This window comes from Sorex fumeus, unplaced genomic scaffold (assembly GCF_029834395.1).
Source record: "Sorex fumeus unplaced genomic scaffold, SorFum_2.1 ptg000226l, whole genome shotgun sequence".
Lineage (NCBI taxonomy): Eukaryota > Metazoa > Chordata > Mammalia > Eulipotyphla > Soricidae > Sorex > Sorex fumeus.
Genome location: NW_026606283.1, coordinates 851,371 through 872,973, shown reverse-complemented (window position 1 = coordinate 872,973; position 21,603 = coordinate 851,371). Strand labels below are relative to the sequence as shown.

The 21,603-nt window shown below is 56.3% G+C and overlaps 2 protein-coding genes across 3 annotated transcripts in view; one reads left to right on the top strand and one right to left on the bottom strand.

The window, feature by feature from the left end:
• Positions 1 to 21,603, top strand: part of ILDR2 (immunoglobulin like domain containing receptor 2) — a 211,067-nt gene that overhangs the window by 135,757 nt on the left and 53,707 nt on the right. The gene's annotated exons all lie outside the window — the stretch shown is intronic.
• On the bottom strand, positions 7,874 to 19,851 carry MAEL (maelstrom spermatogenic transposon silencer). Of its 2 annotated transcripts, XM_056108557.1 has the most exons (12): positions 19,720 to 19,851; positions 18,729 to 18,821; positions 16,297 to 16,396; positions 15,243 to 15,398; positions 14,944 to 14,985; positions 14,448 to 14,572; positions 13,443 to 13,497; positions 13,210 to 13,351; positions 11,429 to 11,491; positions 10,719 to 10,851; positions 8,514 to 8,589; positions 7,874 to 8,113 (listed from the first exon to the last, which is right to left on the bottom strand). In XM_056108557.1, exons 1-12 carry the CDS (start codon positions 19,849 to 19,851, stop codon positions 7,923 to 7,925), a joined length of 1,308 nt encoding a protein of 435 aa, XP_055964532.1. In that variant the 3' UTR covers positions 7,874 to 7,922. The 2 variants fall into 2 exon arrangements, with proteins under 2 accessions (XP_055964532.1, XP_055964533.1); XM_056108558.1 differs by lacking the exon at positions 18,729 to 18,821.

The window sequence follows — 21,603 nt, the reverse complement described above, 5'->3', positions numbered from 1 at the left end:
GCTCTTGGGCTTACAGCTGCCCTCCGGACTTCTGGCCCTGGGGTGGCCTGACCTTGGCCGGCTTGGGCCCTTCCAGAACTTTCACTCTGGGATCTGGCTGAGCACAGGGCAGGGATGCCACTGCCAGCAGGAATGGGAGGCAGAGCCTGGAGGTGAGCCAAGCCGGCCGGAAGTGGGTGTGTGGGGAGCCCCGGGCTTGGCCTCGGGGCACCTTCACTGCCTTGGGCACAATCCTTGCCACTGGGGACCCAAGAGTCAGACTAAGCGCCTGCCAGAACATTCCAGAAGGCTACAGCAGGGGACTGGGAGAGGGTGCAGACGCAGCCCCTCTGCAGGCTGGGGAACGTTCCAGAAGACTCCAGCAGGCAGGGGGGTGGAAGGTGCGGACACTGCCCCTCCGCAGCCCGGGGAACCTTCCAGAAGGCTCTGGCAGGGGCTGGGAGGTGTGGACGCCACATCTCTGCAGGCCAGGGAACCTTCCAGAAGGCTCTGGCAGGGGGCTAGGAGGAGGTGCGGATGCCACCCCTCCACAGCCAGGGAACCTTCCAGAAGGCTCCACAGGGGCTGCAAGGTGTGGACGCCGCCCCTCTGCAGCCTGGGGAACCTTCCAGAAGATTCTGGCAGGGAGTGGGAGGTGCAGACACCAACCTTCCGCAGCAGGGGTACCTTCCAGAAGGCTCCACAGGGGCCGGGAGGTGCGGAAAATGCCTTCGGGAGCACCCGGCCTACCAGCCTCCCTGCCTGCGCTGGTCGCTCCTCCCAGCCCCCTCCAGGCGGGGGCTTGGGGGTCCTGGGGCCCGAGGCTCTGTGCCCCGGAAGTGGGCAGGCGTGGCAGCCCCGAGGTCACCGTGCTTCCCTGCAGCTCCCCTGCCAGACTGACACTTTCCAGACTAACAAACTCAATCCTGACACTTTCCGGACTTAAGAGAGTCAACCCTGACGCTTTCCGGGTTTTTGCAGGCCCAAGCCCCTGGGACAGGCTGCCCTGCTTGGGAGCATTGAGTGGTGAGAGATGGGGCAGAAGTCAGGGGTGACCCTGGCCAGAGTGACCTTGGAGTGACAGGGATACGTGCCTGACATGGGAGGATGGGGCCAAGGACAGGAAGGCAGATTGATTTTTGGGGGGGGCGTGAGTCCAGGGTCACAAGGATCAGGCGTGGTAATGGGGTCCCCAGGGGTGCACGCAGAAAAGCCGGTGACACAGCCCATGAAAGAAATGATCCATACTCAGGCCTCATTCAAGTCAGAAACCCTGGGGCTGGGGCTGGAGCGACAGCACAGCAGGTAGGACCTGGGCTCGATTCCCAGCATCCCATAGGGTCCCCCAAGCACCGCCAGGAGTAATTCCTGAGTATAGAGGAGGAAGCCCTGTGCATTGCCGGGTGTGACCCAAAAAGAAAAAAAAAAGACAAGTCACAAAGAGTACTGAGAAAAGTTTGATATTCAAACTTTTTATTATCTACATTGCACCAAGAACAGTAAGAAAATGAACAGACGAGAAAGGAGTTAAGCCTCCCTCCCTGCCCCCCCAAATAATCACCTCACATTTGACTTGTCATAACATTTGCACTCGGACTTAATGATTTGCAAGTGTTTTTTGAGTCTTCTTTTTTTTAAAAAAAAAAATTGGGCAGATATCAGTCATCCAAGGCTCTGGGATCCTTGATTTATATTTAAGGCACCACAGTTTATAATATCGCTCACATAGGGCTTCCTACACACAGCATCCCAACACCGGATCCAAAGCAGAATGTCCACTTCTCTCCACCACTGTAAGACTTTGTGTGTGTGTGTGTGTGTCACACCTGGTGATGCTCAGGGCTGACTCCTGGCAGTGCTCGGGGGGACCCTATGGGATGCTGGGGATTGAACCTGTGTCGGCAACGTGCAAGGCAAATGCCCTCCCCGCTTGACTATAGGCACAGCCCCTCGAGACGTCTTTTAACTTTCTTGTCTGCCCTTTAAGGCACCAGGTGACTAACCTTTTTGTGTTTAATCTCTAAAAAGTTAATGTGTTTCTTTTGGTGTCTGGTTCTTGAAGCTGCAGTGAAGAGACAATACAGAGGTCAGACACTGTCCCAGCATGCAGTCTGCTCCCAGCATCACAGTGTTCCCTGAGCACTTGGTCTCCCTGAGCAGACCAAGAGCAAAGCCAAGTCTCGTGCAAGGTTATGAAGGTTTCGATGTCAAGTTTCTCTCAGGAATTAGTAATAGTTCTTACGAATAGCTCTGAAGTCTACTTTGAGTTTGTGAATGGGGATCCAAGGGCCCAAATGTTTTCTTTAAAATGTGGGTGTCCATGACCCGGCACTGTTAAGAGTCTCTAGCTTGATCACCAAGCCTGCTTGGATCGGGACTGGGCCTCCTCCACCCAGATCCCCCGTTTTCAAGTGGCTTGGCAGTCACACCCCCAAACTGCCCTGACACCATGTAATCTCATCAACGGCTAAGATCCAGAAACTATAAAATAAAGCACCCAGAGGAGAGCGACACAGTGTTTCCTGGTGTCTTCTTACACTCTAGCCCATTGATGTAACCTAAAGTAGCCCACATTTGTTTGGTTTTAACATACTTGCTAGTGTTCTCTTACATACGGGCTTAAATGGCCCCAGAATAAAGTACAACCACCTTCACACACTTCCCTTTTATTGTGGTGGGAAGACGCTCGCTGGTGGAGTGGGTGTTTAAATATTATCTGTAATGAACTATTGTGAATTACTGTATGATGACGACGACCTCAAGCTCTGCTCTCACACCATGCTGCTGCCCACCTGGGGCCAGCTGGAGGGGCGGGTGATCGTCACCGCCTACAGTGCACGGACGAGGCCGTCTAGGCGGTGGTCTATGCCATGGAGGTCAGTGGGGGGCAGGGGGACCGCTTTCCTCTGAGGGGAGAAACACCCCAGCCAGCACGTTGCCTTCAGTTCGCAGGCGAGGCCCCCTCCGAAACATCCTGGGGCCGGAGCCTTGCCCGCGGCTGACCCGGGTTTGAGTCCCGGCATCCGATGTGGTTCCCTGAGCCCCGCCAGCAGGGAGCCCCAAGTACATCACTGGGTGTGGCTCAAAAAAGAGAATTTCGATTTATCTTTATAAAAATAAAATGTATAAAAATCGTAAAACACAAAAGACTACTCTAGCTCTATCATAAGCATTTTGGGACTGAGAGCAGCTGGAGGCAGATTCATTTTATTTCTGAATTATGAGACGCCAGGGATCGAACCCAGGTGGATGCACGTAAGGCAAGCGCAGTACCCCTAGCCCTGTGGTGTATGGGTCTCACAGCCTCTAGTGATCCACTCCGCCCTCACTGGGAAGCCCAGGGCACCCGCTTTCCGCACCTCTGTGTCCCTGACCCAGGCTTGTCACGCATCGCTGAACAAAGGCAGGCTCGAGTCTTCACGGAGTCCCTTGGCCCTGGAGGTGGGTCTGAGGCCAGCGGCACTTCCCCAGGACTTCAGGGTGATCGTTTCCCCCCTTTTCTGGGCTTCTCCTACGGATGGGGGTGGGGTCCATCGTGAACTCCGAGTGGTGACTCAAGCTGCAAACAAGGTCAGGGCACACGGACATGCTACTGGACTCGGGAGTGGGAAGCTTCCAATTAGTCGCTGAGGGGAACGTCACTTGAGTCTTCCCGGGATCCTGAATTCTGAACAGTGAAGACGATTCTTTGAATGGGGCTAGCCGCGTGGTTTGGGGTTTGGTCGGACTACAGCTGAATCTCACGAAAACAATGTTTATGAGAAACAGCCTCGTTCCTGACGCCCCATTCGCTCTCAACGGAACGACCATCTCCGAATGCAACAGTTATGTGTACCTAGGTCAAGAAGTCAACATGATGAATGACCTGGCACCCGAGCTGCGCAGGAGGAAGAGAGCGGCTTGGAATGCCTTCAAGAGCGTCGATGAAATAGCTAAGAGGACGAAAAACCTCCGGCTCCGAGCACATTTCTTCGATTCCCACTGTTCTTCCTGCATTAAATATGCCTCAGAGACCTGGGCCCTACGCAAACAGGATGAGAATGCTATTCGGGTCTCCCAAAGAGGAATCGAAAGAGCTATGCTTGGAGTATCACGCTTCGCTCAAATGAGAGAAAGAATCCAGAGTTCCGACCTCCGTCAACGATCAAGAATCAGGGATGCTGTGTTTGCCAAGGCGTCGAAAATCAGATAGGCTGGACCCGTAATGAGATTTGGAGACGACTGCTGGACTAGAGCCGTTACTGACTGGATTCCACGGGACGTCAAAAGACCGCGTGGCCGCCCACCTACCAGATGGTCAGACTTCTTCGTCAAGACCCTGAACGATCGGTTTGAGGCTCTTTGTGTTCCTAGAACGAACAGACGCCATTGGGCTACACTAGCACGCAAGAGGGACAAATGGAGACGTTACTGGTGCCTGCTCAAGCAAATCGATGAGTAACGGGATGTCAAGTGATCAAGTGAGGGAACTGTCACTCAAGTCTTCCCAGGACTCTGAATTCTGAACAGTGAAGATGAGTGTTTGAACGGGGCTAGCCGCAGTTTGGAATTTGGATGGTCTCTGCAGAGACCTTTTACTCTCCTTCAACTTATTCTTGGTGGGGGGTGTTGTTTTGACTTTATCTCATCTTTAAAAAATACAATCCAAGTCATCTCATTTCTGAGCTGGAACTTGAGCAATTAGCACACGAGTCCAAGGGAAGCCCCTGGCGTGATGTCCACGTCCTGCCGGCCACTCCCTGGGCAGCCCATGTCCTGTCCTGCCAGTCTCAAAGTTGACGGCCTCCACGTGGGGATGTGAGTTTTATTTATTGCTTTTTGAGTCACCCCCGGTGATGTTCAGGGTTTCTTCTGGTTCTGCACTGAACAATTACTCCTGGCTCGGGGGACCATATGGAATTCTGGGAATTGAACCCAGGTCAGCTGCGTGCAAAGCAAGTGCCCTCCCTGCTGTGCCATCGCTCCAGCCCTGAGCTTTCTTGTTTAATTTTTTTATATGTAGGAGTACTGCCACTTATTTAGCCACTGATTAGCTGATTGAATTGTGCATGAACTCCACCTTGCGTTTTTTTTCCATCTTCTATAATTTTATTTATTGAATCACCGTGAGCGCAGTTACAAAGCTTTCGGGTCTAAGTCTCAGTCATACAATGAAACACCCGTACCTTCACCAGTGCCCATTCTCCACCCCCAAAAACCCCAGAATTCCCCCATCCCACACCCTCCCCCTACCTGTGGAGCAGATGATTTCCACAATCCTCTCTCTCTACTTTGATCACATTCAATATTTTGACACCAGACCCACCATTATTATTTGAGGTTTTACCCCAACACTCAGATCTGCTGAAAAGGCAACAGTAGACAATTTGTGTTCTATTGCTGGTTATGAAGAACATATGATGTCGCGTGGCTGCAGTAGGGCCATGTGATTTTGAAATTCCAAAATTTTAACACTTAAATCTGGAGGGATTTCTGCCAAAAGCCACCGGGTTTCGAGATTTGCTCCTGAGTCTCTGGGATCATGGCCATTGAGCCGCTTAATCAGGAGCCAGAGAGGCCGCTCATGGGTGATGACTTGGGGTCTTGTTGGGACGGGGAGACCAGGACCGGCTCCAGCCCCATCCTGTGAGGCCCAACAAGTTTCCTCACTGCGGGCCCAGACCTGACTGTCCAATGGTCTCTGGAGGATGACGGCCACCGAGCTGCCAAGGGGGAGCAGGCAGAGGGGCAGCACCCTTTCACCCCTGGGGTGGCCCAGCGACAGTAACCTACTGCGGGGTCCGAACGCATTTCTGCCCAAAGCCGCTGGGTTCGAGATTTGTTTCTGAGTCTCTGGGATCATGGCCGTTAAGCAGCTTGATCAGGAGCCAGAGAGGCCGCTCGTGGGCGATGACTTGGGGTCTTGTTGGGGTGGGGAAGACAGGCCTGGCTCCCCCCACATCCCGTAAGGCCCAACAAGTTTCGTCACTGTGGGCCCAAACCTGACTATCCAGTGGCCTCTGAAGGATGGCGGCCACTGGGCCACCAGGGGGAATAGGCCAAGGCACAAAACCTATTCCCACCTGGGTTGGCCCAGCACCGGTAACCTACTGCAGGGACCGGACGCATTTCTACCTAAAGCCGCTGGTTTCCAAGATTCGTTTCTGAGTCTCTGGGATCATGGCCATTAAGCAGTTCAATCAGGAACCAGAGAGGCCATGCCTCCAATTATATAGCTGAGCCGGAGGTGGTTTGTGGGTGTGTCTCCCACATACCTAACTTTTGGCCATTTACTTTCTTTGTAAAGAAAGTTTTTGGGGTCTGGCCAAAGGCACAGCAGCAATTTTGGGGTACCTGGAAGTCTGAAGGCGCCATGAGGCTGCTGATGCACTCGCCTCAAAGGTACAGGCTTTGTTTTAAAAGCGAACATTAGGGGGCTGGAGCAATAACAGCGGGGAGGGCGTTTGCCTTGCACGCGGCCAACCCAGGTTCGATTCCCAGCATCCCATAGGGTCCCCTGAGCACTGCCAGGGGTGATTCCTGAGTGCAGAGCCAGGAGTAACCCCTGTGCGTCGCCAGGTATGACCCAAAGTAAGTAAAGTAAAGGCCCTCCCGTTGATCGTCGATTTGCTCGAGCGGGCCCAGTAACGTCTACCTTGGAGACTTTGTTGTTACTGTGTTTGGCATATCAAATGACGCAGCCAACATGGCCTAGCCGAGTTCGATTCCTCCGCCCCTCTCGGAGAGCCCGGGAAGCTACCGAGAGGATCTCGCCCGCACGGCAGAGCCTGGCAAGCTCCCCGTGACGTATTCGATATGCCAAACACAGTAACAACAAAGTCTCCAATGGAGACGTTACTGGGCCCGCTCGAGCAAATCAATGACCCAAAAAGCAAAAAATAAAAGCGAACATTATCACCAAGTCTCTTCCTGTACACTGTCCCTCACCCAAAGCCCTGCTAACCAGAAATGGGGGGTGGGCAAGGAGACATTGGCAGGAACCTCCACACCCACCAGCCCTGCGTGTCTGTGAAACGAGGCCTTTGCTTCCCTGCCTGGTCATGAGGGTCGGTCCCTCAAGTGCTCTCTGGCTCAACGAGGAGGAAAAATCCAAGAGCCCCTTGCAGACAGCACTTGGCTCTAGGAGTCAGGCCACAATCAGAACGTGGCCCATGCCTGTGGTTAGAGTGGGCCTGCCCACGGCTTCTCGGGAACAGGTCACTGCAGCTCGCTTCCTCTGGGCTGCAGCTGACAGCTTTGGGGTGGGAAGGATCTGACGCGTGGCCTGGGCAATTGAGTGTGAGTGTGTGTGTGTGTGGGGGGGGATGGACATCTTTCTCATTGACTTCTCATTCTTTTTTTAGTTTATTAAAAATCTTGTTTGAGAAAGGCACTATGGCACTGTCTTCCCATTGTTGTTCATCGATTTGCTCAAGCGGGCACCAGTAACGTCTCCATGGTGAGCCTTGTTGTTGCTGTTTTTGGTATATCAAATAAGCCATGGGGAGCTTGCCAGGCTCTGCCGTGCAGGCAGGATACTCTCGGTAGCTTGCTGGGCTCTCCGAGAGGGGTGGAGCAAATTTTAAAAAATTACCTTCAGTTCCAAGGAGAAGGCTCCACACTTCGTAAGGGGGAGAAACAGATCGACATTACTGTAAAATCTTCCAGAACAGGAAGTTTGACCTCCCCTGACGGTCAGGATGTGACGATCCCCCCAGCACGACTCCAGGAGGGCCGGGAAGGGGACGAGCCGCCGGCAAGGACAGAGCAGCCACACCAGGTTCCTCCCCATACACAATCATCTTTAATCTACGAAATAGAATCTCCTTACAAATTAGCTGTTCGCACAGTAGTGCCACTCATGGTTGATGCGGCCTGTGACCGTAGTCACGGCTTACTATGACTGTAGTCAGAAGGGAAGAGGGGCGGGCCCGCGACTGTCCCGGAAATCGAGAGCACCATCATTAGGAGAAGGAGAAGGATCTGTAGCTGTCCTTGTGGGGCGCGCAGGGCGAGAGCGGGCCCTCGCACCCGGGGAACCTGCGCAGGCCGCCCGACGAGCCCGAGATGCTCTCCAGCAGGCGCGTGATCCCGCGGCCGCGGACGCTGCTGCTGCCGCCGCCACCCGACAGCCGCACTCCGGAGGGACAGTCACCTAGGGCACGGGGAGGCGAGAGAGAGGGAGCAGCCGCGTCACACTGACGGAAGGAGACCCCGCAAGTCACCCCGATTCCTGCTGGCACCATCCTCGAGAGCACGGTCCTGCCCGGGGATTCCACTCAAGCTTTTCAGGAACCGCTGGAAAATTTTCAGACTTCCCCATTTCCCCAAAGGCATTGCCACATCCACACCACGAAGCTCAGCTTCTACTCCTCTCAGATGCGTCCTCTGCCGCAGAGAAACGCACACACCCAAACTGCTGGGGGTGTCCGCGCCGGCCAGAAGCCATGCAGAGCCGAGTCCTGACCTGATCCGAGCCGCTCGCTTACGGCGGCCCGTGCCCCCCAGCACCGTGCCCAGCGAGCGGGAACTCGGGGGCCACCTGAAGCACTTACCGCCGGGGGTGCTGGATCTCTGCTCCTGGATGGAAGAGCTGAAATGAGAGATGCCTGGACTCTCGACCCGGAGCTTCTGCGAGTAACAGAGAAACAGGAAAAGGTTGATCAGTCACTGGATCGTGGACTTCTAGTTCCAATCACGATATGTATCTTTTTGCTGCTTGGGCCACACCCAATGGTGCCTGGGTTCACTCCTGGATCTGAGTGCAGGGCTCACTCCTGTTGGGGCTCAGAGGACCGCAGGGGATGCCAGAGATCAAACCGGGGTCGGAGGCGTGCAGGCAAACGCCCTCCCCACTGCACAACTGCTCTGGCCCCTCGAATCACTATATTAAAAAATGCGAACACTCACCTAATGTGTGACCAATTTTGGAAGTGCATTCCTGTAGGAGGGAGGGAAGGAGATTCCAAGGGAACTGCAGGGTCAAGGACCATGATGGCATGCTTACTAAGAGGGTGCAATGGTGTGGGGATGAGGGAATCACCAAATGGAACTGGTGAAGGCGGGGTTCCGAGGGGAGCAGGCCACCGGGCACTGGAACGGGAGCACAAGTCGGTAGCGCACAGACTACAGCCCTGATTTCTCTCACCTGCTGCTGTTTTCTGAGGAGCAGCAGGAGGCAAAGGTCCCAAAGCCCCACCTAGTAGCACACACGGAAACTGCAGGTCGAGGGGAGCCAGGCCCTAGATCCGACACGCTGACAGGAACCCATCAAGGATGTGGTCAGTGGTGGACAAGTGGCCAGAGAGGGGCAAGTCCAAGGCAGTGGGGGCTAGGCCAGTGGGAAAGTTGAGCAGAGACTTCTGGGCAGGGCTCAGGTGGCCGAGCACATGGCCAGCACGCGAGGTCTGCGGCCAGCGCTGGTGTTGAGGGGCCTCTGAGCACCACCTGACACAGGGACCCCTGATGGGTAGACAACGGGGGGGGGGGCGACAGGCACCCCAGGCACCAACAGCGCCACCCGACAGGCACGACAGGTGAAGTCGGGGTTCAGGACACTGCAAGAAGTTCAGAAGGCAGAGTCCACCAACAAGAGGCCCAGGCCCTGGTCAGGGCGTGGGAGGGAAGGGCCGAGGCCAAGCACAGGCCAGCCCGGCCCCCGCACGCCTCCGAAACCGCCACAGGCTGGCTCACAGCAGCTATGGGGGGTGAGGGCCGGTGGTGTGGTCCGGCCGGTGCTGACCGTCCAGGAGGCAGCGCTGCCCACGCTGGGCTCAACACGGCCCTGGCCTCCAGCGCTCCAGGGAGCCAGCGACGCACTCTGCAGTCGTGACCACGACAAACCCACAAACACTGTGAGGACAGCGGCTTCGGGGACACACACGGCTCCAAGTTTGAACCCACAAAGAGATCCCTGAGCAAGCCCCGCCCAAGTCCACTGGTCACCCCAAACCCTCCTCACGCTTGTCCTTCACACAGCAGCCCGGGGTCCAGGGCAAGCGTCATGGGTCACTCCATCTGGACAGGCCCGACACAGTCCAGACCCAGGAGCCAACCCCAGCACCCCAAGAACTGTTGGGGGCCGGGTCACACCAACACCACAGGGCCACAGTTTTGGACCCCCACCCTGACGCTCACCCAACTCCAGAGCACTACTGTTTGGGGAGCACCTATCAACATTTGTGGATGGCCCTGTTCCAGGCAGATCACTGTGTACGATGCCCTTGGTTCTGCCAGCTATTAGCCTCTATGAGAACGCAGCGCTACACAGAAGGTCAGCGCAGGGGCCAAGAAGCTCGCATAGAGAAAGTCCCCGTAAAAACACCTCAAGCTACATCCCGCAAGTCCCGACTTGGAGACTGCAGCAGGATCCGCCCCTCAACCCCAGAATCCAGCAGGCCCCGCCCCTCGGCCCCCCACTGTGATGCTCTGTGATGCTCCGCTCACGTTCAGCCTGTTCAGCCTGGTGAACCCCATCAGGGAGAGACAGCAGGGGGCCCACCCGGGGCGCCTCCCACACACCTCCAGACATTCCACATACTCACATCAGCTACAGCCCAAAAGTTAATTCCTAATATAAATGTTGGGATGAGTGTTGTACCGAGACTAATTGCCAATTTGAACTCTCTCAGAACTTTGTTACACAGCTGGACCAAGGGCATGTCGGACAGGCAGAGGTAAGGAGAGTTACAGGTGGAGACCCAGACCCAGGCCGGCCCCAGCAGGACGTGGACGCCAGCCCAGAGCCTGGCCAGCCTTACCTGGTAACGTCCTGCGTCCAGTACCACCATCTTGGGTGTCACGCTATTGCTGGCCTCGTAATCCTGGAGCGGAACGTGAGCCTCGGTGAGCCGGATCCCAAAGAGAGTGGCCAGAGAGTTACTGATGCAGTACCTGGAAGGGGAGGGGCGATCAGGGGACCCTCCGCCCCGCGCGGCAGTAGCCCCAGCTTCAACCATGGCGCCAAGACAAAGCATCGGAAACAAACTGTCCCAAAGCAGACAAAACGGGGGGAGGGTTTTTTAGATTTAAGAAGAGATGAGACTTAATGTACATCCCCCCGCTCCGGCACCTGGAGTGTGCTCGTAAGGGGCGGGAATGAGGAAGGTTATCCAAACGCTTGAATATTTAAGGCAAACAGGAAAGCACCAAGAATAGTACCACGTTGGGGCTGGAGCGATAGCACAGCGGAGAGGGCGTTTGCCTTGCAGGAGCCAACCCAGGTTCAATTCCCAGCATCCCACAGGGAACACTGAGCACCCCTGGGAGTAATTGCTTAGTGCAGAGCCAGGAGTAACCCGAGCATCACCGGGTGTGACCCAAAAAGCAAAAAAAAAAGAACAAAAAAAAAAACCCAAACAAACAGAACAGTGTGTCAGTCAGTCGTGAAATGGGACAGTGCTGACCCCTGCCAGCGTCAGGAGCTGAGAGCCCAAGGCCGACGCGTTCGACAGGCCCTTCTCCAACTCACGCAATTTTCTTGCAAACGGCTAGTGCACAGAAGAGAATGTCATTTTCTTCATGCCACTTGCACCTGTGCCAAAAAAAGGAGAGTTTTAGAACCCTGGCCTAAAGGAGCACATCAGGGCTCTATACACCCAATTCCTCACCTGGTTAAATATCACTTAGAGAAAAAAATTACTTTTTTCAACTTAAAGCACACCGAAAACAAGAATCACGTTTGAAGCAAGTCCTATCAGCTCACGCTGCCAAGTCCTATGACTCTCAGCTGGTCCCCCAGAGCCCACGGCCCGAGGCCCTTGGAAGCCACCACGGAGCCGAGCCCGCCACCTCAGCGCTCAGGCAAGGGGGTCCCACCCACCTGGCTTCCGAGGGCCCCTCCCGGGCACACCACAGCTCTGGCCCCAGCTCTCGAATGGGGCGGGGTCCCTTCCAGTAACTGCTCTCGGGACGGCTGAAGGGGCCCGAGAGAGGCTACACTGACAAGGACCCTTCGGGAAGTTCTGGTTCGCCCCCGGAAGCTGCTTCTGACATCTGTTAGATCAGGAAAGAGGCCGGCAGACAGACGGCAGGTCGAAAGTTCGCCCTCGGGTTAGGTGCAGTACCCTACAGAGCGACCCCTGAGCATGGACAGGTGACTCCAAATCAGAACCACAGAGAGTGAAGGACATAGAAGGTGAAGATTTAGAAACACATTAGCCAGCAGCTGAGAACAAAGCACAAACCAGAGCACCTCCGCAGTCTCGACTATTGACAAGAAACACCAAACTAGACCAGCAGCACAATGAAGATGTCACAAAACTCACTACCCATCAATAGGGGGGGGCTCACCTTCCAAGTCATTTCGCACCAGCCCCCAGGCCTGGCAACTGGCACTGACGCAGAGGGGGAAGGAACCGTTCAGGAGTCACAGGACAAGAACTGACGCCCTGAAGCCAAGCACCGTGGGCGCCGTGGGACAGTCGGCTTTAGCCATCGGCCCAACTGGACTCAGCGGAGAAGGGGGCGCCCAAAGCACCCGAGGAAAAGGAACTGGAAACCATGGCAGCGAGAGAGAGAGTCACAGAGAAATGTGTGCAGAGATGGTCCCAGGCCTGCCAGAAAGGGCCCACGTCCCCCAGCACCGCCAGGCCCTGCATGCCGTGATGGGGGCCAGCGCATGTGGGCGGCAGCCGAGACTCTCAGACACAGAGACCACGGGCAGGCGGCCTCCTCTAGCCAGAGGGGCAGTAAGTGACCGGCAGGGGGTCCAAGGCTATGCCCAGACTAGCTGGGGGGGGGGGCATGACAGGCCCTTCAGGTCGGGTAACTGAATGGTTGACAGCCCGGCCCGACCTGTCCCCGCCGACTGTTCTGGTCACACACAGGGCCTTGGTTCTACACTGCAAAGGAGTCGTGTCAGCAACCCTCTCCCCACCAGCCAGAGGAGGGACGGTTACATCCACACCCACATCCATACAGAAACATGTTACAGCGTTACTGATTACACAACATCAAAGACCGATAGGAGCACTCTGTACTATCCCTGCAACTTTCCCCGAGAGCTGGGATTATTCCAAATCGAAAGTACTCAGGCATTTTACTTATTCCTCCTAAGTAGCAGTCAGCCCAAGAATTCCCTGAGACATCAAGACTTGAATATAATAATCTACCTAACTGATAAAAAACATTCTTTGACCAGATAGAAATTCCATGTGATCAAGAACCGTGTCCGCTTGTGTGGCGACCGTTGGTCTTCCAAGTAGACAAAGCAACAACTGATCTTCTGGTCAAGGGCCCCAGCCCACACACCTGGTGTTGCTGGAATAATCCCACATGGCCACGTCGAGGAGGCTCCGGACCCAGGTCTTGGACGGCTCCTTGCGGAACTTTTGCTGGTAGATCCCCACAACGAGGTCCTCAACGGTGAGCAGCTCTAGGTTTTGTCGGATTTCTTCCACCGCAAACAGAAACACACACGTCAGCAGCTGCAGTTGGCGGAACGCGGACCCACACGCCCAGTGGAAACGGGGGGAGCGACTCACCCGAAGCCTTGGTCATGTGCTTCAAACACCAGTTGACTCTGGCCCTGTCGTCAGACTGGAGGGAAAATGACGTGTGTTTACTGACAATTAGATGAGGGTTGATCCTTTCACGGGAAAGGCACGTAGGGGCTGGGCATGGCAGAATGTCAGGATGGCACGCAGGAAATCGAACCCTGATTGGCAATGCTGAAATGCTGTATGACAGCCTAAGGGAAACCGAGGGAAGGCAGCTACGGGATCACCATCCGGGGTTTGCTCGTGGTTGGGGCCCGAGTGACAGGACAGTGGGAAGGGCACTTGCTTCGCAGGCAGTCGACCTGGGTTTAATCCCTGGCAACACTTACGGTCCCCTGAGCATCGCCAGGTGCTAATTCCTGAGTGCAGAGCATGAGTGACCCCTGAGCACCACCAGGTATGACCCAAAAAGGAAAAAAAGCAACAAATAGTCCATCCATGGTAATTTCAATAAGCGAAAAAGGGGAACTGCATCAACTCCTAGCCTAGAACCTAGAATGGTGTAGACCAAAAGGTCACAAAAAGGAACGAAGACAACTCTGAAGAGATCACTTTCCTTAGAGCGACAGGATACAACACGAACATCCACTCTTCAAGATAACAAAATACTGAAGAAGGGCCAGAATGAAAGCACAGTGGGGAGGTGACTGCCAATCAGGACTCGATTTCCAGCATCCCATATGGTCCCCCAAGTACCACTAGGAGTAATTCCTGAGCGCAGAGACAGGAGTAACACCTGGGCATCATCAGGCATGGCCAAAAACTAAAATACTGAACGTGTCTCAAGAACGGACTAAAGCGATGTATCAAGGTAGAAACCCGCTCAGCTTCTGCAGTCTGGAGCCTTCCCATAGCAGACACCAAGCCGAGCACTGGCGCAGTCAGAATGTGTGTGCGCACCGGGCTGGCATAGGGAAAGCCTCTTCAGGAGCGTTTCCTGGACTGGGGGTGTCTCCACGGACTTCCCAGGCACGCGTCGGCGGGAATTACCTTGCAGTAGATGGGTGGCCACATCCCCGGGGCTGGATGAATGAATCGATAGAGATTTTGTAACACAGTTGCCTGGTCGTGCCCGGATTCAAAGTTGGAAATCGGAATCTTGTGGCTGGAATCACCTGCGGGAGGGGGCGCGTATCGTGAAGCCAGGACTGACCCCAGCCGTCTCCCCTCTCCCTGCTCTCTCTACTTTGAATGGGCATCCCTGAAAACGGCTCTCGCCGAGAACGCCCGATTCTTCGGAAACCTACTTGGCACCTGGTCAGTGCAAGCACAATATGGAAAACAAGTGCAAAATGGAACCCCAAGCACCACCAAAGAGCAAACAACAAGTGCCAGTTCTCAGTTCATAGAAATACGCCTTTACGCGTTCCGTCCGGTGCCTGCACTGTCACGAAGATTCTCCCAGCGCCAAGGCACCCCCCCCCCCCCCCCGCGGGAAGCCTGCTTTGGCTAAGCGCAGACGCCATCGCCAGCTCACCACACTTACTTGCAGCCTGACAGTGAAACCGGAATCCTCGTGGAATTTCACCTGCAAGACATAACAGTTTTGTTTTTGGGTCACACCCAGCGATGCTCAGGGGTTTCTCCTGGCTCTGCACTCAGGAATCACTCTTGGGGGAATCCTATGGGATGCTGGGGATCAAACCCGGGTCGGCCGCATGCAAGGCCAACGCCCTACCTGCTGTACTATTGCTCCGACCCCCAAAAACAGTTTTGCTGGGAGCAGCAGAGGCCGGGGACGGTCAGACGCCGGGAGGACTGGCCGTGGAGGACGCGGCCACGCACCTGGGTTGATGAAGCTGTGGAAATCTGCCATGATGCCGTCCTGGAGCGAGTACTTGACGCAGCCGATCTCACAGGGCAGGAAGCGCTGCTCGCAGTGCGGGGGCAGCTCGCCGTGGCTGAAGATGTTCAGGAAGTAGAAGATGCCTCCCAGGAGCGCTGGCGACAGAGCGGAAGCAGAATTACCCCACGGGCAGCTCAGAAACACCCAGCCTTCAGGAGCAAACGCTCACACCACAGGAAAACCGTCAGCTCTATCGGCCCAGACCAGACACAGACTCAACTGCAGTAGGAACGTGTAACCCTGAACTCTTCCTGAAGTGACAAATTCATTCAACTCCACCCAGACCCGCACGACTTAGCGGCCCAGCAGCCAGACTCCAGAATGACGACGAAACACCCTGAGCCGTTTTTAACACGTGTAAGGATCTGGGAAATCAAGCCAAGGACAGTGGTGTAGAAAAACGCTTCGGGATAAACTATTCATTCGGCTCAGTTCAGCTCAGTTCTTTACCTTTCACCTACACGTACACAACAATCCTACCCATTTTCTAAAGGAAGAGGAAATAAGAATATGAATATGAGGTGCTCACTGACCAGAATTAGCCAGATTCAATTTAAAAAAAAAAAAGGCCAGAATTTCAAGGACTCGTCGTAACATGCTCTTTTCTAAGTTGGCTCAGTAATTCATCTGTCCATTTATAACCTAAATGTATTGCGGTGTCCACCTACACGTTAAAATCTGAGAAGTATGCTTAATAATAAGTGGCAGGAGTCGAGAACAGATTTCTGTTAAGGAAAAACATTCAGCGTTATTCCTATAAATGCAAATCACCTGAGTCAACGTCTCTGAGATGCAGGATTAAGATCAACAAAATACACTCACTGTTTTTTAATTGAATCACCTTGGGATAAACTGAATCACCGTGAGATACACAGGGACTGGGGTTCGGTCAGACAACGCTCCGACACCAGTCCCTCCACCAGCACACGTTTCCCTCCCACCCACCCCCAACTGAACGGTGTGAGCGCCCTAGAGGGTCGCTCGTTACTCTACCTTGATCACTGTTTAAAGACAAGGTCGACATATCTGGGGGTGAGAAGTTCTGCTTGGGCACAAGCATGCAGGGTCTCCTCAGCGGGGTGCAGACAGGTTTCTAAGGAAGAGAAGGACACGCACAGCTGTTCCCAGCCCTCAGCGACCCTCAGCCACGGGGGCAGGGGCAGCCACAACCACAGGTGCCTGGGGAAAGAGCCCCAAGGGAAGCCCAGGTGCATCCCCGCCACAGCCCCCCAAAACTCCCGGGGGCTTAGCTGACCCCTGACCATAGGCCAATCACGCCACATGACTGGATCCTGGCACGCAGACTGCTGATGGCACTGACCCCCCAGCACTGATGAGACCCCAAACCCTTGACTCCCCGAAAATCACGCTATAGACTGCCATCCAGAACCCTGACGGTAACAGATCAGCCAAGCCACAGTTTGTCCATTATCGTCTCCTCTCTATTCCTACTTGGAGAGCAAGCCTGAGGAAAGAAAATGCTGGTGCCAGAGCTCTAGGACACCAGGGAAAGCATTTGCCTTGCACACAGTTGACCTGGGTTCGATCCTTGGCATCCCATTATGATCCCCCAAGCACCGCCAAGAGGATTCCTGAATGCAGAGCCAGGAGTAACCCCCGAACATCGCCGGGTGTGGCCCAAACACCAAAAAAAAAAAAAAGAAAGAAAGAAAGAAAGAAGAAAATGCTAAGAAAATCAAGAGGTGGGGGCAGAGAGATAGCACAGTGGGGAGGGCCCTGGTCTTGCAGGCGGCAGACCCAGATTCACTCCCCGGCATCCCAGAGGATCGCCCAGGCCCCACCAGAAGGGACCCCTAAGTGAAGAGTCATGGACCAGACCTGAGCACTGTTAGGTATGATCCAGGAACAAAACATGGGAAAAAAGGTGACCCCTAACTTGGCCATGCACTGTCACATTCTCCCTATGATCCCCCTGCCCCTAGAGCCCCAGGCCACACACCAGCTCCCCAGCCCAGAGCACATCAGCCACACAGGGGCTGGAGAGATGGTCCAGCCACTGGCCGGGCTCAATCCTCAGCCTCACATTTGGCCCTCCAAGCACCCCAAGGGTGATTCCCGGGTGCAGAGTCAGGAGTGACTCTGGGAATCACGGGGTGTGATCCAAGATAAAACAACAACAACAACAAAAAAACTAACAAAAAGAACTTTAGTCACGCTGATACATCTGTTCCCTCCAAGTGGAAAAGCCCCATGAGGCTGAAACCTGAGGACAGGCATGTTATCAGCTGACACACACTCGGGGATCACGCCTCCTAACAAACTCCAAGAACGGAGTAAATGAACCAAGGGCCGGTCCAGTACCTCTGAGCACAAACCCCACTGAAGAGCTTCTGCTTCAACTCCAGCTCACTGAGCACAGGCCAGCCCAGCTCTCCGGGATGTGCGCCCTCGCCGACGCTTTACCGACAGAACTTTAGGGCCCGGAGCACTAGCACAGCCGGGAGGGCGCTGGTTTTGCACGAGGCCTATCAGGATCCAACCCCCAAGCACCCTCCATGATCCCCCAAGCCTGCCAGGAGTGAGTCCTGAGTTCAGAGCCAGAAAGTAAGCCCTGAGCGTCACCAGGGGGGTCCAAAAACAAGAAACAAGGGGCTGGAGCGATAGCACAGAGGCCAACCTGGGTTCGATTCCCAGTAACCCATATGGTCCCCCGAGCACCACCAGGGGTAATTCCTGAGTGCAGAGCCAGGAGTAAACCCTCCCCCTCCATTTCCCTACCAACCAAAGTTTGGACTATTATTGGTTTGGGAGGGTCACACCTGGTGATGCTCATGGCTGACTCCTGATACTGCACTCAGGAATTACTCCTGGCGGTGCACTGTGGTCATATGGGATGCCGGGTATCGAACCCGAGTCTGCTGCACGCAAGACGAACACTCTACCCACTGTGCCATCGCTCCAGCCCCTACCAACTGAACTTTTAACGTGAGGCGTTTTCCTCCTGGTCTGATTTCAGCAGAGCCGCAGCTGGGCAGCCCTTTGGCTAACGGCTCCAGCTCAAACCCTCCAAGTCTCCTAGAAGTGGCCCGGCCCTCCCCGTGCGCGGCGGGGAACCGGTCCAACAGAGACCCAGTGAGGACCGCGGTCTAACTGGCCGCAGCTTTCGGGGGCACTGGCTGGAGAGGGGCTGGGGGGAACCTGAGGGGTTTCATTCCTCCAGACCAGCCCTGGACGAGGGGAATTTACAACTGAAAACCGTTGGGGCCAGATGGACCATGCAGGGCGGGGCGCTGGCCTCGCATGCAGCCGACCCAGGTTTAGGGTCCCTCCAAGCCCCCCACGGGGTGGGGGTCATCCCTGCCTGCAGAGCCGGAAGTGAGCCCTGAGCAGCCACGGGTGCGACCCCAACGGCGCCTTTTTAAATTTCCTGCCCCGACCCCACCTCCCCCCCCAGCGGCCTCTACCTGCTTCTCCACCGGCGCCGGGTCCTTGCCCTGGGCGGCTCTCCACTCGCGCGCCATCTCCGCGTACTTCTCCTTCTCCTCCTCGCTCAGGAGCTGGGGGGCGGGGAGGTGGGCTGCGTGAGGTCCCCGGGACCCCTCCCACCCCTGCAGACCAGGGGCTGGGCGTCTCCCGGGGGTGGGGGGGACTTCCGGGGCTGGGGGAGAGGCTCCCAGGGCTGGGACTTCTGGGGCTGGGGGTCTCCCAGGGCTGGGGGCTCTGGGGGTTCCCGGCGTTGGGGGACCTCCCGGCACTGGGGGGGTCTCCAAGCACTGGGGGTTTCCGGGGCTGGGGGGCTTCCGGACTCCTGGGACTGGGGGCTTCCCGGGGCTGGGGAGTTCCGGGACTGGGGTCTTCCGGGGCTGGGGGGTGGTTCCGGGTCTGGGGGTTCCCGAGGCTGGGGGGCTTCCCAGGGCTGTGGGGGTTCTGGGGCTGGGGACTTTCCCGGGGCTGGGGGGGGAGTCCGGGGCTGGGGGTTCCCGAGGCTGGGGGGCTTCCCAGGGCTGGGGGGGTTCTGGGGCTGGGGACTTTCCCGGGGCTGGGGGGGGGATTCCGGGGCTGGGGGTTCCCGAGGCTGGGGGGCTTCCCAGGGCTGGGGGGTTCTGGGGCTGGGGACTTTCCCGGGGCTGGGGGGGGATTCCGGGGCTGGGGGCTCCCAGGGCTGGGGGGTTCCGGGGCTGGGGGTTCCCGAGGCTGGGGGGCTTCCCAGGGCTGGGGGGATTCTGGGGCTGGTGGCTTTCCCGGGGCTGGGGTGCTTCCGGGGCTGGGGGGGCTCCCGGGGCTGGGGGCTTCCTGGGACTGGGGGCTTCCCGGGGCTGGGGGGGCTTCCGGATCACTTTGTCCCGGGACGCCCCCCTCCACCCCCCCCACCGGGCAGAGGCTGCCCGAGAGGCCCCCCAGGCCGACCCTCCCGCCTCGCCCGCCCGCCCGGGGGCCTCGGCCCGGCCGACCCACCGCCCAGTCGGCCGAGCAGTAGGGGATGGCATCGGCCACGCGGGCCACGGGCAGGCCTCGCCGCCGCAGCTCCGGGATCTTCTCCTGCACGAAGAAGTAATAGGCGTTCCGACTGGCCTTTCGGTTGGGCATGGCGAGCGCACGGGGCTTGGCCTGGCTCGACGACACCGCGACGACGACGACACCACGACGACGAGCCGCACCAGCCGCCCGCGGCCTCGCCGGGCTCCCGCCCTTAATAACCGCGGCTGCTGCGCCTGCGCGCGCCGCCTCGCCCGCTCCCAGCCAATCAGGGCGCGGGGCGCAGCCGCAGTGCAGAAAAACTGTCCGACACCCGGAAGCGGCTCCCTCGCGGGCTGCGTGCCCATTGGCGCGGGCGGGGTCACGTGGTGTGGGTCCCCCCCCCCATCACGTGGCGCGAGCCCAGTCACGTGGCGCGGAGGCGTTCGCGAGGTGCAGCCCGCTTAGTCACGTGGGCAGGAGGGTGCAGTGTCTGTCCATTGTTGCGTAATACGGTGCGGGAGGGGGTGGGAGATGGAGAAGAGGTGGGTGATAGTGAGATTGGTTTTAACCCGCCCCCCCCAAATACTTGCCCTCAGCTTTATTTTTTTTTCTTTTTGGATCACACCTGGCGATGCTCAGGGGTTCCTCCTGGCTCTGCACTCAGGAATCACTCCTGGCGGTGCTCAGGGGACCCTATGGGATGCTGGGAATCGAACCCGGGTCGGCCATGTGCAAGGCAAACCCTACCCGCTGTGCTATCACTCCAGCCTCAAGCTTAACGACATTCTGATAGGAAGAGATGGAGAGCACTTGTCCTCCTGTTGTTCATCAATTTGCTCGAGAGGGCACCAGTCATGTCTCCATGGTGAGACTTGTTGTGACTGTGTTTGGCATCTCCAAGACACCACGGGGAGCTTGCCAGGCTCCGCAGTGCAGGCAGGATCCTCTCAGTAGCTTGCCAGGCTCTCCGAGAGGGTCGGAGGAATCGAACCTGGGTCAGCTGCCGTCAATGCAAATGCCGTACCTGCTGTGCTATCGCTCCAGCCCGAGATGGAAAGAAGTCAGGATATCAGCCCTTCCACCCATATGGGGTTTTTTCCTAATAACGTCCTGTGTTACCTGTCAGGAATGGACCCCAGGATCTCACCCCAGAGGGGTCATGTGGTGGTTAAGGGCTAGGAAGGACACTTTCTCACTTTTTTTTCTTTATGGTTTTTGGGGGCTCACCCGGCAGTGCTCAGGGCCTCCTCTTGGCTCTGCGCTCAGGGATCCCTCTTAGCGGTGCTTAAGGGGGGGGGGATTGAACCCGGGTCAGTTGCTGCAAGGCAAGCACCCTGCCCTAACCCGCTGTACTATCGCTTCAGCCCCTCCCTCTCACTTTTTATTTTATTTTATTTAGCTTTTTAGATCATACCTGGTAATGCTCAGGGGTTACTCCTGGCTCATGCACTCAGGAATTACTCCTGGCAGTGCTTGGGGAACCAGATGGGATGCTGGGAATTGAACCCGGGTCGGCCACGTAAAAGGCAAATGCCCTACCCACTGTGCCATTGCCCCAGCCCCCACTTTTCTTTTTAATATCAGACCATTTTATCCTCCTCTTTGAAAGCTGATTTGAATCTTTGTGTGTGTGTGTGTGTGTGTCGGTCCTCCACATTCTTGCTTGATGTCATCTCACTGCTTTCTCTCACATAGGATGCGGTTATAATGTCAAACGTAGTTCTGTGTCCTCATCTGTTCTATCATCAGTGGCATTTCTGGGTCTGTTTCTACTGAAGAAGAATCATTTTTTCTTCCTAATTATGAAAGCTGCCCTGCTTCCTTGCAAGCTTGGTGGCACCGGGTTGACAGACGGGGCAAATTCCCCCTGTTAAAGAGGGC

What these genes read in the sequence shown, in the direction of transcription:
- MAEL (XM_056108557.1), bottom strand. Translation starts at nt 19,851, where the DNA reads ATGCCCAACCGAAAGGCCAGTCGGAACGCCTATTACTTCTTCGTGCAG. An exon ending in ACTGCTCGGCCGACTGGGCG is followed by an intron (nt 18,822 to 19,719) that starts GTGGGTCGGCCG and finishes CCCGCCCCCCAG; the next exon opens with CTCCTGAGCGAGGAGGAGAA. An exon ending in GGCCACCCATCTACTGCAAG is followed by an intron (nt 13,498 to 14,447) that starts GTAATTCCCGCC and finishes TTTTCCCTCCAG; the next exon opens with TCTGACGACAGGGCCAGAGT.